Below are 15,422 nucleotides of genomic sequence, written 5' to 3'. Positions count from 1 at the left end.
TATTTATAAACTTGAGCTTTGGATCATTTTTAGACACCATCAAATTTTGAATCAAGTAAGTTTTTCATTCTTCAAGTAATTTTTGAAAATTGTTGCTATTTTTTTTAGATGCATGAATTGTATCGATCACTCTACACATAAATCACTCTACACATAAACATAAACACATGCTAGTCGAATATAAATGAGAAAATGTTGCATAATAAATACAATATTTGAATTTAAGATGATATTTTCATCCAGTAGAAACAACTAAGTAGTACTGATATCATTTGAATTCTTAAATTCTGATAATATTCAAGACAAATTACAAGAATCAATCCTTCTAAGAAGTAAATTTAAAATGAATGCAAATTTTGGTGCCATAACTCTAACAAAAACCTTTTATGCAAGAAATAAGGAAAGAAATGTAGCAAACTTTATAAAAATACAAAACAAAGAATTTGTGAAAATATAAAAACCTCAAATTTGGAATTTCGGCAAACTTTAACAAAGGAGACCATTTTCTGACATTGGCTATCCATCTATATAGAGAGAACAAATAAGTTTTTTTATTTATTTTAAATATAACAAATAATTTATTAAATTAATATTTTTAGCATTAGTAAATTTAATATTCCATAATATAGCAATTGCATATTAATTTTCAATTAATTACAATTACAAGATTTATTATTTTTGTATTAAATATTAACCATTAATAAAAATATATCGTTTTTTTACTCTTATTGATTCCATAGATTATGCAAAGAAATAACTAAAATTTGAAACTTTATCATTTGAAAGGAAATGAAACAAAAATGATGCAATATGTTCATAAATTAAGAAATCAAGATGGTAATTAATTGTTTCATGATTGAATATATAATTATAAGAAATTTAATATATTCAAAATTTATTCTTTTATTTTATAAGAAATTAAATATAATATATTCAAGACGACAATTGTTTCATTATTTTAAGAAACGATAAATATTACTTATTTATTTTATAATCGTAGGGAAGCTTTAAATGACAATTGAGCAAACATGATTTTAATTTTAATGATAATGGAGGCTATTATAAAAAAAATGGAAATGGAGGGAATTAGAAATGAGTTTCGCGGGAGATGATGAAGTAAAAGGATTTATAAATTATATAAATTATGTTAAAATTTATATTTTTAAGAATTGGTTATTTTAAAATATAACAATAATATATAATTAAAAGTAATAATTTTATAAATATATAATTAAATTTAAAATAACTCATAGTATTTTATTTTAATGACAAAAGTATGTTTGTAAATTTTAATGTAAAATTACATGTTCCACGGTATAAAATGAGAATGAACCAATGGAGTGATCTAGATTCCGTGGATCCCATTAAATAAAGTTGAGTTTAAATATTATGGATGAATAAAAAAAAATGTGGATGGATAAAAAGGATATAATTAGAAGAAAAAATCTTATTAAAGGTAATTAAATTTCTCAACAAATACTAGTAACCCGTGTTTAGTACTCCACAGATATAAAAAAAATGAGAAGGAAAAATTTGTTGTTTTAGAAAAAAAATAATTTTGAACCCTTCAAATTTAATCCAATCATGAAATAAGTAATCTTTGACTTTTTTTCTGCCAAACCCACCACTGTTCTCGTAACCTCTTTTATCAACTTCTTCTAGTTCGCATCCCAATTCACTGTTTGCATGGGAGGTGATTGTATTTAGTAACACTTATCTTGCTAATCCGGTTATATAAATCAAACATCAGGAAATCCAACCATATGGGAGATGGATTTTGGAAACAAAATAGAGATAAACTTTTAGAGAATTTGCATGTATTGTAATTATAGAGGTATAAGATATTTAAAATAACTATCCTAATTTTAAATCAATTATCATGAAAGTTAACATTTCTTCATTTTTTTATAAATATTAACAAATTTATCGCATTACATTTATATAATGTTAACCAGTTATAAATCATTTAAAGTATATTGCAAAAAAAAGAATTTAAATTTTGTATTATAAATGTAAAGATTTTGAGAAAATAATCCATGCACTATTTGATTGACATTATACATTGTGTAAGAAAATCTTATAAAACAATTAGTATAAAATCAGAAGAAAAAAAGTTATATATACACTAACAATATAAAATAAAATAAAATAATTTATTATCTAATCACAATTTATCATCTATAGACTATAATAAATTTATATTTTTATAATAATTAAATCATAATATAAAATTATACCATCAGTAGATAATCATTTTTTAGATGAATGCATAATCATTAAACTTATAAAATTATCATACACTCGTTCAGCGACAACATAAAAAAAAACTTTTAAATCTCTTATAATAAAATTCTTACAATTTTTTTTATCTTCGTATAATTTTTTTTTCGTAAAAGAGTTTTAAAATGCAGGTGCAACGCACAACAAAAAGCGGACAAGCATAGAATGAAATTAATAGTTAAACCAATATTTTTTAAAAAAGTATACCATTTTGGTAGAGTGGAATTATGAAGAAGATGAACATAGGAAACTCGTTCGGTTCAATAGACGTGCCAATAAGCGTGACAATGAATGTTCACAATTTCTTTTTATTGACAAACATTAATTGTTAATAGGGTTACTTTTTATCAGTAAAAGATTCGAATCCATGATTATTCTCCCGTTCCTTCCCTCTTCACCACTAGACAAGTGAAAGATTTTGCATGGATTTTTGAACATTGATCATTAGCATGAATAAGGCTGGGCAATCTCTGAAATGGGTTCTCTTGGATTTGATTCACAAATGCAACGACTTGAGATCCTTCAAGCAAATCCATGCGCATCTTTTGACTTCTGCCCTTGTTACTAATGATTTGGTTGTCACCAAAGCTGCAAACTTTTTGGGAAAACATATCACTGATGTTCATTACCCTTGCAATTTCCTGAAGCAATTTGATTGGAGCTTGAGCTCTTTCCCTTGCAATTTGTTGATTTCAGGTTATGCCTCGGGCCAGTTACCCTGGCTTGCAATCCTGATTTATAGATGGACTGTTAGGAATGGTTTTGTGCCTGATGTGTACACTTTTCCAGCAGTTTTGAAATCTTGTGCTAAGTTTTCTGGGATTGGAGAGGTTAGACAGTTTCATTCAGTGTCTGTTAAGACTGGATTGTGGTGTGATATTTATGTGCAAAACACTCTTGTCCATGTTTATAGCATTTGTGGGGACAATGTTGGTGCTGGCAAGGTGTTTGAGGACATGCTTGTGAGAGATGTGGTCTCTTGGACTGGTTTGATATCTGGGTATGTGAAGACTGGGTTGTTTAATGAGGCCATTTCGTTGTTTTTGAGAATGAATGTGGAGCCTAATGTGGGAACCTTTGTTAGCATACTTGGAGCCTGTGGGAAATTGGGTCGTTTAAATCTGGGGAAGGGAATTCATGGGTTGGTTTTCAAATGTCTGTATGGGGAGGAGTTGGTGGTATGCAATGCTGTGTTGGATATGTATATGAAGTGTGACTCTGTGACTGATGCAAGAAAAATGTTTGATGAGATGCCTGAAAAGGATATTATTTCATGGACTAGTATGATAGGCGGATTAGTGCAGTGCCAGTCTCCCAGGGAATCACTGGACTTGTTCAGTCAAATGCAGGCCTCAGGTTTTGAGCCTGATGGGGTTATACTGACTAGTGTGCTTTCTGCTTGTGCCAGTCTTGGGCTTCTTGATTGTGGCAGATGGGTCCATGAATACATTGATTGCCACCGTATCAAGTGGGATGTTCATATAGGAACGACATTGGTTGACATGTATGCAAAATGTGGTTGCATAGATATGGCACAGCGTATCTTCAATGGAATGCCTTCTAAGAATATCCGCACTTGGAATGCCTATATAGGTGGTCTAGCAATAAATGGATACGGGAAGGAAGCATTGAAACAATTTGAAGATTTGGTTGAGTCTGGCACAAGGCCTAATGAGGTGACATTTCTAGCTGTTTTTACAGCTTGCTGCCATAATGGTTTGGTTGATGAAGGCCGCAAGTATTTCAATGAGATGACAAGTCCTCTCTACAACCTCTCTCCCTGTTTAGAACACTATGGATGCATGGTTGATTTGCTCTGCAGGGCTGGACTGGTAGGGGAAGCTGTGGAGTTAATAAAGACAATGCCTATGCCCCCTGATGTGCAGATCCTAGGAGCTCTTTTGAGTTCCCGCAATACGTATGGGAATGTTGGATTCACCCAAGAAATGTTGAAATCACTTCCGAATGTTGAATTCCAAGATAGTGGAATATATGTGCTTCTTTCTAATCTGTATGCAACTAACAAGAAATGGGCTGAAGTGAGAAGTGTTAGGAGACTGATGAAGCAAAAAGGAATAAGCAAGGCTCCAGGTTCTAGCATCATAAGGGTGGATGGTATGAGTCATGAATTTTTAGTTGGAGACAATAGCCATCCTCAAAGTGAGGAAATTTACGTACTACTAAACATCCTTGCCAATCAAATCTACCTTGAGGGGCATATTAATACCCTTTCTTGATCAAACTGACAAGCCTAAATGATTTTAGACTTGTTTATCTATGTTCTCTCAGTGGTCAGATTTGGACTCGTTTTGGAAGTTCATAATAGTTACATGAAACCACCGTATGTTACCCTTATGCCAAATTAAACTAATTAGCTTTTGCATTGAGAAGCAATTCAAGAGCAAGGTGGATACGTAGTTGCCTTTTATAGGGGCCCGAGTTTCATGTTTATGATTGTGAGGGATTGGTCCATGGTCAGCTGAACTTTGATGAGAGTAGTTAAGTTACTGTGCCTCAAGCTCTGACATTGAGACCGAAACAGAGAAATATAAGCCACTTGGATAAGTTTAGATATGGAATGCGTTAACTCATATGCAATGCATGTCGTCTTTGTAACGAAAGATCTCCACCATATATTTAATATTTTAGTAGATCTTCCTGGGCCATGAGCATGCCAAATTTTTTTCCTAAGTCAGATTCAAATTTTAAAGGCGAGAAAATCTTGAATAAACTTTATTTACATTAGTTGTGTAAATTAAAGTAGCTGTTTTACCAAGTAGGGTTTTGTTTTTTACATAAATGGGTAATTTTTTTAAAAAAATTACAGGAGTGAGTAAGTCTTGTTTTAAAATACGATAAAGTCAATTTTTTTTTAAAAAAAATACTGAAGTCATCTTTTAAAACACGAATTTAAGTATTATTTTTTTTAAAAAAAATTATGAAGACACAATTATAATCACAACCTTTTTTTTCTTTTTTAAATATTGAAGTCTTTTAAAACTCCACTCTTTTATAATATTTTTTTTAAAAAAGACTAAAGTTGAATTATGACTTCATAACTTTTTTTAAAAAAGAAAATAATACTTGAAGTCGTATTTTAAAATACGATTTTAGTATTTTTTTTAATTTGACTTTGTAAAATCATGTTTTAAAACACGATTTTTTATATGAAATCATGTTTTAAAACATAACTTATCCCATACTCATATCAGTAATATTTTTAAAATCTATCTCTTCATGTATTTGTTTTAAAAAATTTATCCATCTGTGTAAAAAAGCCTACACCAAGTACTAACATAGTTATTTAAGAAGGGGTTTCAGAATTTGTCATTTCCGGAACGTCTCGCTACGACTGAAAAGGTTTGAAAAAGAAGGGGTTTCACAATTACATGTATATATTATGATTTTATGGCTATTACTCATACTGAAATCAAACAAGGACTAAGAGCCTCCTCAGATTGGTAGGTGAGAGAAAATAAAATACATTAATGATGTGAACTTCTTGGTGGAGAAATAACTTGTTTGAATAAACTCCTTACTCGGCTGCATTCCGTGGAGGTCGTGTTTGAATAATGGGAATAAGAAAGGGAGACTTGTAACAATGTCAAGTCGTTAAGACACAAATATCAAAGTCAGTCTTAATCCCTTATTGATTGCTATTGTGAATACTATTTAGAATTTGTTGTTTTTATTTTGGTTTTTAAGTGACGAAACAACTTCGAGCTTTATGCTTCATTTTTTTTAATATTAAATTCTCGTTTACCCTAGTGCGCATTCTAAATCTATTTAATATGCCAACAGAACAGTGTTGTCTTATTTGGATGAAAGATTAGTGTATGATTATAGAATAAAGAATTTTTACTATGTGAATCAATAAGAAATCATTATATATAATAATTTAATGATTTTTATAATAATTATTTTAAAAGTTATATTTTGATAGTGTAAAATTTGACATAGTATAGAAATTAATCTAAATAAATTGAAGAAAAAGAAACTCTATTTGAATTTCTATCCCTTGCAAATTGCAATGTGTCCAAGCCATAAGGTGTTGATTCAAACCTTTTAAATAGAACATTAGGACATGTAACGGTGTTTATAAAATAATAACATCGACTTACTTTTGTTTCTTGACTGCCTTTAAAAAAAAAAAACTTTTGTTTCTTCTTGATTGGTTCATTCTAACCATAAGATTTTTCGGAAACCACCAATACTACCAATACAACATTAACCTCAAACCTCCTCGTGTGTTAACAAGTATGGCTTCATCCTTAACCCATATTTTTTGTGAGCAATCGAATACGATATATTCTTCTCGGTTACTGCAGCTTATATCATTTTCACACACACACACAAAAAAACTCTAGTTTCAGTACAGTGAAAAACAGTCATCTTTGGCTATGTTTTTTTTGGGAACAATTTGGTAAGTCAGAAAACAACAATGCTGTTTGATACAATAAAAGAAAGTGATTAGAATGACTTTATCAATAAAAAGAGGGGTATGTATGATATTTTTTCTTTTTTCTTTTTATTCTTTTGTAGTGAACAGTCTGGTATATAAGTAAAAAAACAGCAATGCTATTTAATACACTTTTCGTAAAAGAAAGTGTTAAGAACGACTTTATCAACCAAAAGAGGGGTATATATATGAATGGAGAGAGAAAAAGATTGTTTAGAGATCGAGAATGTTGTTTCAAAGAGTTTCATACCTTTTAGCATTCTTTGTAAAAGAAAATGTACCTATTGTGAATTGTGAAGGACCATAATCAAATAATCAAACTATTCATTTAATTTACCAAGTTCTAGTTTGGTCATTGGTCTTCAGCATAATAAATTTGATTTATCGGTCCTCAAATGTAACCATGCCATCAATAATCGATCAAAGACAGTGTAGTGACAAGAAAACTGAGGTAGAACCAACCTCGCCTATTGTTTATTTTGATTTTTGTTAAATAGACATACATATCATTGAAGAATAGTTGCTCAATATACTAGTGCTGGAACTTACACTTTTGTCAGTTTGGGAATAAATAGAAGGGTATATTCAATTTTCTAGCTGTGATTTCTTTGCCTGAATATGTATGCAAGGACAAAACAGAAGAAGCAAGTAAAATCAAATATATTTGACTGCTGAATTGTCTATATGACTTATGAACTAATCAACAAAATGATTGGATAGGTAAACTATTTTCTCCTCTTGAAATCCTCATCCGAATCCACACTCTTGAGTCTTCTTCGTTCCACAATCCAGAAGAATGAAGTGAAATTTATTGTATTAAACTTCAATTGTTTTCTGATTGAGAGCTGTGTATCTCCATCTCTCCTTCTCCACAAAATCAGCATCAAGGAACCTGGCAACAAAAGTCCATAGTTTATATACATCTTCAAAATTAGCCAGGAAGCTTAATGCAGCAGTAACCACAGTTACTCCTAGCTCATCTCTATCTTTCTTCTTGTTGGTGGTTACTCCTTGGACTCTTCCTTCTTTGGTCTGTAGAACTTTCCCCTTGTCTTCTGCATACTTATCTGCAAACCAAATATGATGGAGAAATCCATAGCTGAGAGATATATTGTTCCTATCAGCAAGCTTCTGTACAAGGACAGGCTCAACCTTTTCACCTTTCCAATCAAACACATTGAAAGCCAAAGCAGGTCCCCTATCAAATTTCACCTTAGGACCATAAATCTTGACTAGGGGAACCCCTTCTGCATTAGGGTGCTTCAGCTTCATCATGGAGTTCACCAGCCAATTTATAAGGTACCTCGTTCTATTGGTGATCATTATCAATCCCAAAGAGTCCACTTGATCCAAACACCTGCACTCAATGTTAAAACCCCCATTCTCACCACTATCTTGTGCTTTCTTACTTTGAAGGCTCTCAACTGGTCCTTTTGCTTCCACACTTCCAGAACCTTCTTTTGGTTTTGCAGGTGCCGCTATGATCTGAAGCTCCGATAATTCTTGTTCAACTTTGATAGCTTGTGAGGTTTGTATCCGACCAGAGAAAGAACTCAAGGAAGATAACTCTTGTTCTTGTAATATAGACAATGGTTTTTGCTTAGAAGAATGCTTATCCTCTGATGGCTGAAGTAGCAACCTTTCTGGCACAAGGTTCACAATTCCAGCACAAGATGAGGATTCAAGAGTGGAGATAGCAGATTTCTTGACAAAAAGGCATCCAAACCCTGATGGATTTTCTCCAAAGACCTTGTAGAAAGAACAGATGAGAAAATCAGGTTGAAAGAGAGAGAGGCCAAAGCTGTCCATGTCTTTTGGTCCCAATGCACAAGCATCAAGCAACACATGCCACCCATTCTCCTGAGCTATGCTCATCCACAGGTAAGCATATCTTGCTCCTGTTACCCTGGAGTGAAGTGGGAACACAAAGAGACCCCTTTTCTTCTTGTTCTTCTTCCTCTTGCTAACAATTATCTTCCTCAGTTTTGTTGACCGAATCCTCAGCCTTGGCCATGAGAATTCAGCTGACATGGCCTTGGCTCCTCTCTTCTCTGAGCAACTAATCATTGCTTCCACTGCCTCACTCTCATAGTCATAAACTGTCAGAAGCTTCTTGCTAGATTGGAATGGATATGAGTCTGCCACAAGCTTGAAAGCTGAGGTTCTGTTTGCTGTGAAAACCATGAAGTAGTCATTGTCAGAAATGTTGAGGAACTTCATTATTCTTCTCCTCATTGCAGACTCAAACTCTGATTCCTGCCCCCCATGAAGCAAAAGTGTCTTCAGATTCCCAGTCTTGTAGGATATGCTAAAGAAGGGAATATTATCAGAATATTGGGGTGTTGAAGAAGATGCAAGTTGGGTTTTTGAGGTGTCATGGTGGTGTTGGCGTTGGTAATAGGAGAAGAGGCCAATACCAATGTAGTCAAGGCATGATTGGTTGGAGAAAGAGAGGTGGTAATATTCTTTGGCTCTCACATGGTCCACTTGATCAGTCTCGGAGTATTGAGGATACACTTTCTTGAACTCACTGAATGATTCATGCAGAGAAGGAAGGGACTCATGGTTGGTGAATTTGGTGTTTGGGAAGATTGAGGATGCTGTTGTGGCTGCAAAGCTGTGTCTACACTCTGCAGAACTGTTTCTAGGTTTGGCTGTTGTGTTCTGAGATTGTGGTGGTGGTGGTGGAGGGTTGAACAATAAAGAAGTAGGGCAACACCCTTGAGGGCATGCTAGAGATGCCTCATTTTGACCAAGTGATTGCATCTTTTTTTGCTTCTTTGCACTCACAGACAATTCTGGTTGTTTATATATACCTGTTTGACACTTGGATTTGCTGATGGTTTAATTTCTCTATAAGAAACACACAAAGAGAAAATTACAGAATGTTTGTGTTGGTTTATTTGTAATTATGTCGCTGATACGGTATTGTGTGAACTCATTGACAAGGTCAGGTAGCACAATTTGGACTATTTCTTGGGTGGTTTGTCAAGTTGACCTCTTATAATACTGTGTCCCACAGGCCAATCAATCTGCATCTAGGCGTGATGGTGGTAGTGATGTATACTTTGGGAGATTTCCTAACACGTTATAGAAAAAAAAGAAAAAGTTTATAACATTTATTGTTGCACCTAATTAAATTATTTTGCTTACTTGTACTAACTAGTGACTCCTCTCCATTTCTTATTCTTTTGTTCTTTTGGTCAATTCAACTTGTCCAGTGATTATTCGTGATAACAGAAAACATGAGTTTACATAGAAAGTGATCAAATGTAAGTGATGAATAATTTATCATTGCACATGCATATAGAATATAAGAATAATGATGCTAATTTAATTTTGGTCTTCATGAGTTAAGTGCAATTAGTACAGCATATATGCAAGTAGTGTACTTAATATAGAATCAATAATTTAATTTTCTGAAAATGGTAAAAAAAAATTGTTGACTATGTATGCTAGTGATATACCTAGGCAACACTCGAAGGTCACCAAGTTGATTATCTAAATAGGCACAAATACTGCAGAACACAAGTTCTGCCAGCTAGAAAGTTGGTTAGTAGTTAAGTTTGGTCTAATGAAAAATCTCGTACAAAAATCTTTGGTATATGGGTGAAGAATGAACACGTTTGTGAGAGTAAAAGGTGGAGCCAGGTACTTGAAAGCAATAGTGAGTGGAGGACAGAATGGTCGTTTTCTAAGCCGGCATTATCGATTAGGTCCTAAAGAAAAGTCTCTTGAGAAATCTTCTAAGTACTTGCGGACAATGCTTGCTTAAGGTTCAAGTGTTACAAAATAAATCCAAAACAAAAGCTCCATGATTGTGGATGCATTATTACTTGCCCTTCAAAGATTGAGCTGAGGTGGGATATTGTCCTCATGAACCTCCATAAATTAATGCTTCTCTCCGTTGAATATATTGAGTGAACATACTTGTCCATAAGTATATTGAAATGTTTTTTTTTTTTTCTTTTGGTATGAATCACATGTATGTTTCATTGATGACAATTTTATTTGATCAGTTGGATCTATGAGTTGACAAAACTCTTGTTTCAAATTTTAACACAATTATATATTTAGAGCTCGAATCCAAGACATTAGTTAAAGTGAAATAATTTCATTCCAATGAATACTCGCCTCTTGCTATATTAAAATAATTTTACAGTATATTATTGGTTTGTTTTTGCTAGTGGAAGGATGCTTAATGTGTGAGGAGACTGGGCTCAGTAACCCATATAAAAAATTTGAGGCAAGCTTATGATGAGGAAAACCTTTTATTCAAAAAAGAGGTGAATTTGACTGTCATTAAAGTGACTGCAATTAACGAAAAAGAAAAGGCAAAGCTGCAGGCACAGCGCAAAGAAGGTTTGGTGTGTTTTGCAGGGAACCGAGGAAAAAGAAGAGTGCAAAATTAGTTGCGAAATTAAGGGTTTGCCTTCTAGGATTAAATAGTTTTATATATGTATCCATTATAATTTGGTAATAATAACTTTTGATAAACACTAGTTATTTTCTATATGAAACAATTCTCCCGGGTATGTTTGTCAAAGGTATTATATACTTTGATATTAGTTTGAAGCTCACGATTTTGTGAGACTTTTTACGTACTAGAACAAACCCTAAATCGAAACTAATAGACACTAAATTTCTTTCTTTCTAGACTAATTAATTTACGTGGTTGATGCTAAAATAATAACAATAACTTTGCACCCAAAAGGTTTACACAAAAAATAAATAATTTATTTTTAATTTTATATAATAAAAAATATAAAAAAATGAAACTATTGATGTATTTGTCAGGAAAATTATGGAGACAGGTGTTAAAGATCATAAAATTTATTCACTTTAGAAGACCCGTTATTGTACGACACGCGAAAGAGTTTTGTTTACCGAAGTTTAAACATTAAATTATTTTTAAAATATCCTAAAGACTAAAGTTTCACGTAGTTGCACCAATAAAGAAATAAAGACTAAAGAGTACTGCAAAAACAATGCTCTGAACGATGGATGGAGATGGACATTATATTCGACATTGGGACAGCTTGGGCTTACTTTTGGAAATTATTTTTATTCCATTTCTTTTGTGTTTTCGTTTCCTTCTGTAGTTTTGTTTGGTGGAATTATGATAAACACCTAATTTTAGAAAGATGCAGATATAGTTTTCTTCTGTCTCTCAGCATCACATAATAAGTGCAACATTTAAGCTCGTTTATCGCCTATGAAAGTCGAAAGAGTCATATTTACGCATGGGGATAATTATGTACACAAGACATGCATCTTGATCATGCATGGGAAGCCATTTCAAATCAAGGACATGGTTTTAAAAGCAGAAATCGAAGTTGGGTGTTTTTTTTTTTTAAAAAAAAAACTGAAGTCATCTGATATTTAACCGGAAAGGTGACAAGAGATTACATCAGATTCAATAAGAGAAAGTAGTTTTTGTTTTTGATAAGGTAGGAGTACAAGAAAAAAAGAAAAAGTGGTATAGGTTTGTATTTACTCTTTTTATTCATATTAATTTGTCTTTTGTGGATAAAAAAACTCTTTTTAATTGGGTTGAATTTTTCATTTTTATTTTTATAATTTTTTTCCATTTTAGTCATTATAAAATATTTTGTTTGTTTTTTGTTATTAAAGTGTTTCATATAATGATTTTTTTACTATTTAAAGTGTTATTTAAAATACTTTAAAAATAAAAAATAAAATAAACACATTTTAAAAGAACTAAAATAAAAAAAATCACAGAAACAAAAATAAAAAAAATCATTAAATTATATATACTAAAAATATATTTAACTCTTTTAATTATTCATACGAATCACTAATTGTTATGAGGGGGAGAAAAAAAAAGGCTTAATGACATCATTTTTAGATTTAGGAATGCAAGGTCTACTTGTTATGTGAGTTTATCCTCTACTTAGTTTTTTTTTTTTTTTTAACAAAAAGATGAGTTTGGGGGTATCTGTCTCCATTTAAACTTGTCCGAAATGCAAGCTTCCCTAAGCATAAGGGATCTTCACCGCTAACCACTCATCTTCTTTTTATTTCTAATTCCTCACTTACTCCCTTAAATTTCTCCTTATGTGTGGCTTAATCACTTTGAATTACTTTTTCATCTTCACCTAACAATTTTTATATATTTATTTACTTTTCACCATCCCTCCTCGGCTACTGACAATGTAGGAATCAAATAAAGTCCAATTATTGACAGTTAAGGCTATTAATCTTCATAAACTTCTCAAAACTTCTGTCAAAACAAATAATCTCAAAACGTTTCGAAGGTATACTTTTTTTTAATTCTGTTCAAGGTATACTTTAAGGTGTTAACTGATAATAGTTTCTATAAAAGATCGTTTGATGTTCGTAAAATAAAATTGTGTAAGATCTTCTTCTTTTTCTTTGAATATCATAAAGTGAGCTGCATGGTAGCTAGTTAAGTCCACTTTGAAGGGTTGAAGTCCCCAATTGGAACTGTTTTTTAAAATCTGGTAGTTGAATTGGAAAACTAGTTATTTTTAAGATCAGCGCCTAACTAATTTTGATTGAAAAAGAGAGAAATAAAGAACTCATAAATTGCAAATTAAAGTGGCCTTTGTACTATTAATTATTGTTAACTATGATTAACTCACACTATATAAAGTGAAGATTGAGGCGTGTATTGAAACAAAAGTGTTTTCCGACTATTAAGCCAAAAGTTAACTTTAATTAATTAATCATCTACTCATCTTCTTAAGCTTTTCAAATGAGGGATATAAAACAATAATTTAATGGTTATATATCCTCAATATAAAAACTACACCGTTCATCGTAAAACAAAAAAACTACACATTAAATTAATACAAAATTATCACGAATGTAACTTTAAGTAATTATTATAAAAGTTAGTAAATTTATTATATATAATAAATTATAATTGAATAATAATATAAAATTGTTTTAGTATATAATTTATTTTCTCATAAAAAAATGTTTGGCCCTTATAAATAAAGAATTCAATATAGATGTATTTAAAACTGTTTTAAATTGTCATTGTATAATCTATTTTCTAAAAAAATCCTACTAATTAAATAAGGAAAATGTTTATTAGTATAAATTTGACATTTGTATCAGCATATTTTTAAAGGGAATTGTTGTGATTGAATAACATAATAAAAATATTTTATACTAATGTATAATTTATTTTCTAAGTATAATATATTATACTATTTAGTATGATATACCGATAATATATATTAATAATTTATATGAATAAAATTGTTCATGAATATGACACATTGTATCTTGAGTTTGGATCCTCTGTGGTCATCCTCTCTACAGTCCCTCTAGACCTCTACAGCCGTTTCATCTCTCTATTATCTAACTTCAATTTTTTATCCTCTCTCTTTTTCTTTTTGTATTTTTTGGCTGCAAAGGCAACACGCTTCAAGCAGAGAATCCATACGTTTACATCATTAGTTTAAAATAATTATATTAACAATATATTACTTTTTTTAATCCCTAGACATTTTATAACAGTTTTTAAGTACTTTGTGATAATTTTTTTTAATATTTTATGACAGTTTTCAAATTCAAATGATTAAAAAATAAAATTTAATTTAAGACAACTAAAAATTATCATTTATTATATTAGGGACTAAAAAAATACAATCTTCAAAATTTAGGGACAAAAAAATACACACCTTAAATTTAAAAACTAAAACAGTAAGCGAAATATTTTTTAAGTGTTTATAACCTATTTTGAGAATTTATGATCTGCTAACGACTCGGTCCATCAAGCCTTTTTCTGCTCTTGAATTGCGTAATAAAGCATTTTTCTTAGTGTATTTTTAAATAAACTCATGTCAACGATAAATAAAAAAACACAAAAATGATTATTCATGTTAAAGCTTTTTTAACTCATTTTTTTTATCATCAAATAAAACTGAATATATAGATCTCTTAAAAATATCTAGGACTAGTCACTAAAAATTATCATATTAGTGATGAGTAAAGCTAGTTTGCCAATACTTTTTTTTCACAACATATCTTACAACAAGAAGAGACGTAGGAAGAGAAGAAAGAAAAATGTGAAATAATATAAAGGATGTAATGAAAAGAAATAAGAAAAATGATTTATGAAATATGTTATAGAAATTCGAGTGAAAATAATGTAGGATGTGCAAATTGCACACACATTTAGTTCAACTTCTTTAAAAAATAATAATTACTAATTTTGCCAGCATCCTGTGCTTAAAAAAAACCAAGTTTAGAAATAAAATAGTGCTCACTGTTTATGAGGCGAATGCTAAATCCCCGGAAAACACATTGGTGGAAAGTGGAAACTTACATTCTCAAGCATCTTTCATAACATGTTATTAGCTTTTACATGACACTAGGAAAATGCTGCTGAAGAATAAACTCATAAGGATGTTAGGCTAAAGATATGCAATTCCTTTAACCTTGCATTACCCTCTTATTTGCTACCAATCCATGAGATTAAGCTAAAGCAGCCAAAGGGCAACTCTCCCTTGGCATGTTGCTAATACTAACTTTTGGTAGGAAACTACCAAAATAATGACAGTTTACATGCCAGGAGAGAGGAGCCCTATTGCTGATTTGCTCACTAAAACAGTTTTCAACTTGAATAGGAGCTTGTACATTGAACTGCCTCTGATTTGCTTGAGATACTTGAGCCTTGAGCAGTCTT

General features: G+C 31.3%; 2 protein-coding genes and 1 non-coding gene across 3 annotated transcripts; 1 reads left to right on the top strand and 2 right to left on the bottom strand.

The window, feature by feature from the left end:
* Positions 1–2,504: 2,504 nt before the first annotated feature.
* On the top strand, positions 2,505–4,933 carry LOC100815155 (pentatricopeptide repeat-containing protein At4g38010). Its single transcript, XM_003535582.5, has one exon. The coding sequence runs from the start codon at positions 2,730–2,732 to the stop codon at positions 4,515–4,517; it is 1,788 nt and encodes a 595-aa protein (XP_003535630.1). The 5' UTR covers positions 2,505–2,729; the 3' UTR covers positions 4,518–4,933.
* A 2,366-nt stretch (positions 4,934–7,299) lies between these two features.
* On the bottom strand, positions 7,300–9,700 carry LOC100814630 (uncharacterized). Its single transcript, XM_003535581.5, has one exon. It carries the CDS (start codon positions 9,503–9,505, stop codon positions 7,556–7,558), a length of 1,950 nt encoding a protein of 649 aa, XP_003535629.1. The 5' UTR covers positions 9,506–9,700; the 3' UTR covers positions 7,300–7,555.
* Positions 9,701–15,220: 5,520 nt separating this feature from the next.
* On the bottom strand, positions 15,221–15,331 carry MIR399M (microRNA MIR399m). Its single transcript, NR_161704.1, has one exon. It is a non-coding gene; the product is annotated as a microRNA MIR399m (primary transcript).
* Positions 15,332–15,422: the final 91 nt, after the last annotated feature.

Source organism: Glycine max, chromosome 10, assembly GCF_000004515.6.
Source record: "Glycine max cultivar Williams 82 chromosome 10, Glycine_max_v4.0, whole genome shotgun sequence".
Lineage (NCBI taxonomy): Eukaryota > Viridiplantae > Streptophyta > Magnoliopsida > Fabales > Fabaceae > Glycine > Glycine max.
This window is presented reverse-complemented; position numbering and strand designations above follow the sequence as displayed.

Excerpts from the sequence above, each read along its gene's own strand:
- LOC100815155 (XM_003535582.5), top strand. The coding sequence starts at position 2,730 with ATGAATAAGGCTGGGCAATCTCTGAAATGGGTTCTCTTGGATTTGATT.
- LOC100814630 (XM_003535581.5), bottom strand. The coding sequence starts at position 9,505 with ATGCAATCACTTGGTCAAAATGAGGCATCTCTAGCATGCCCTCAAGGG.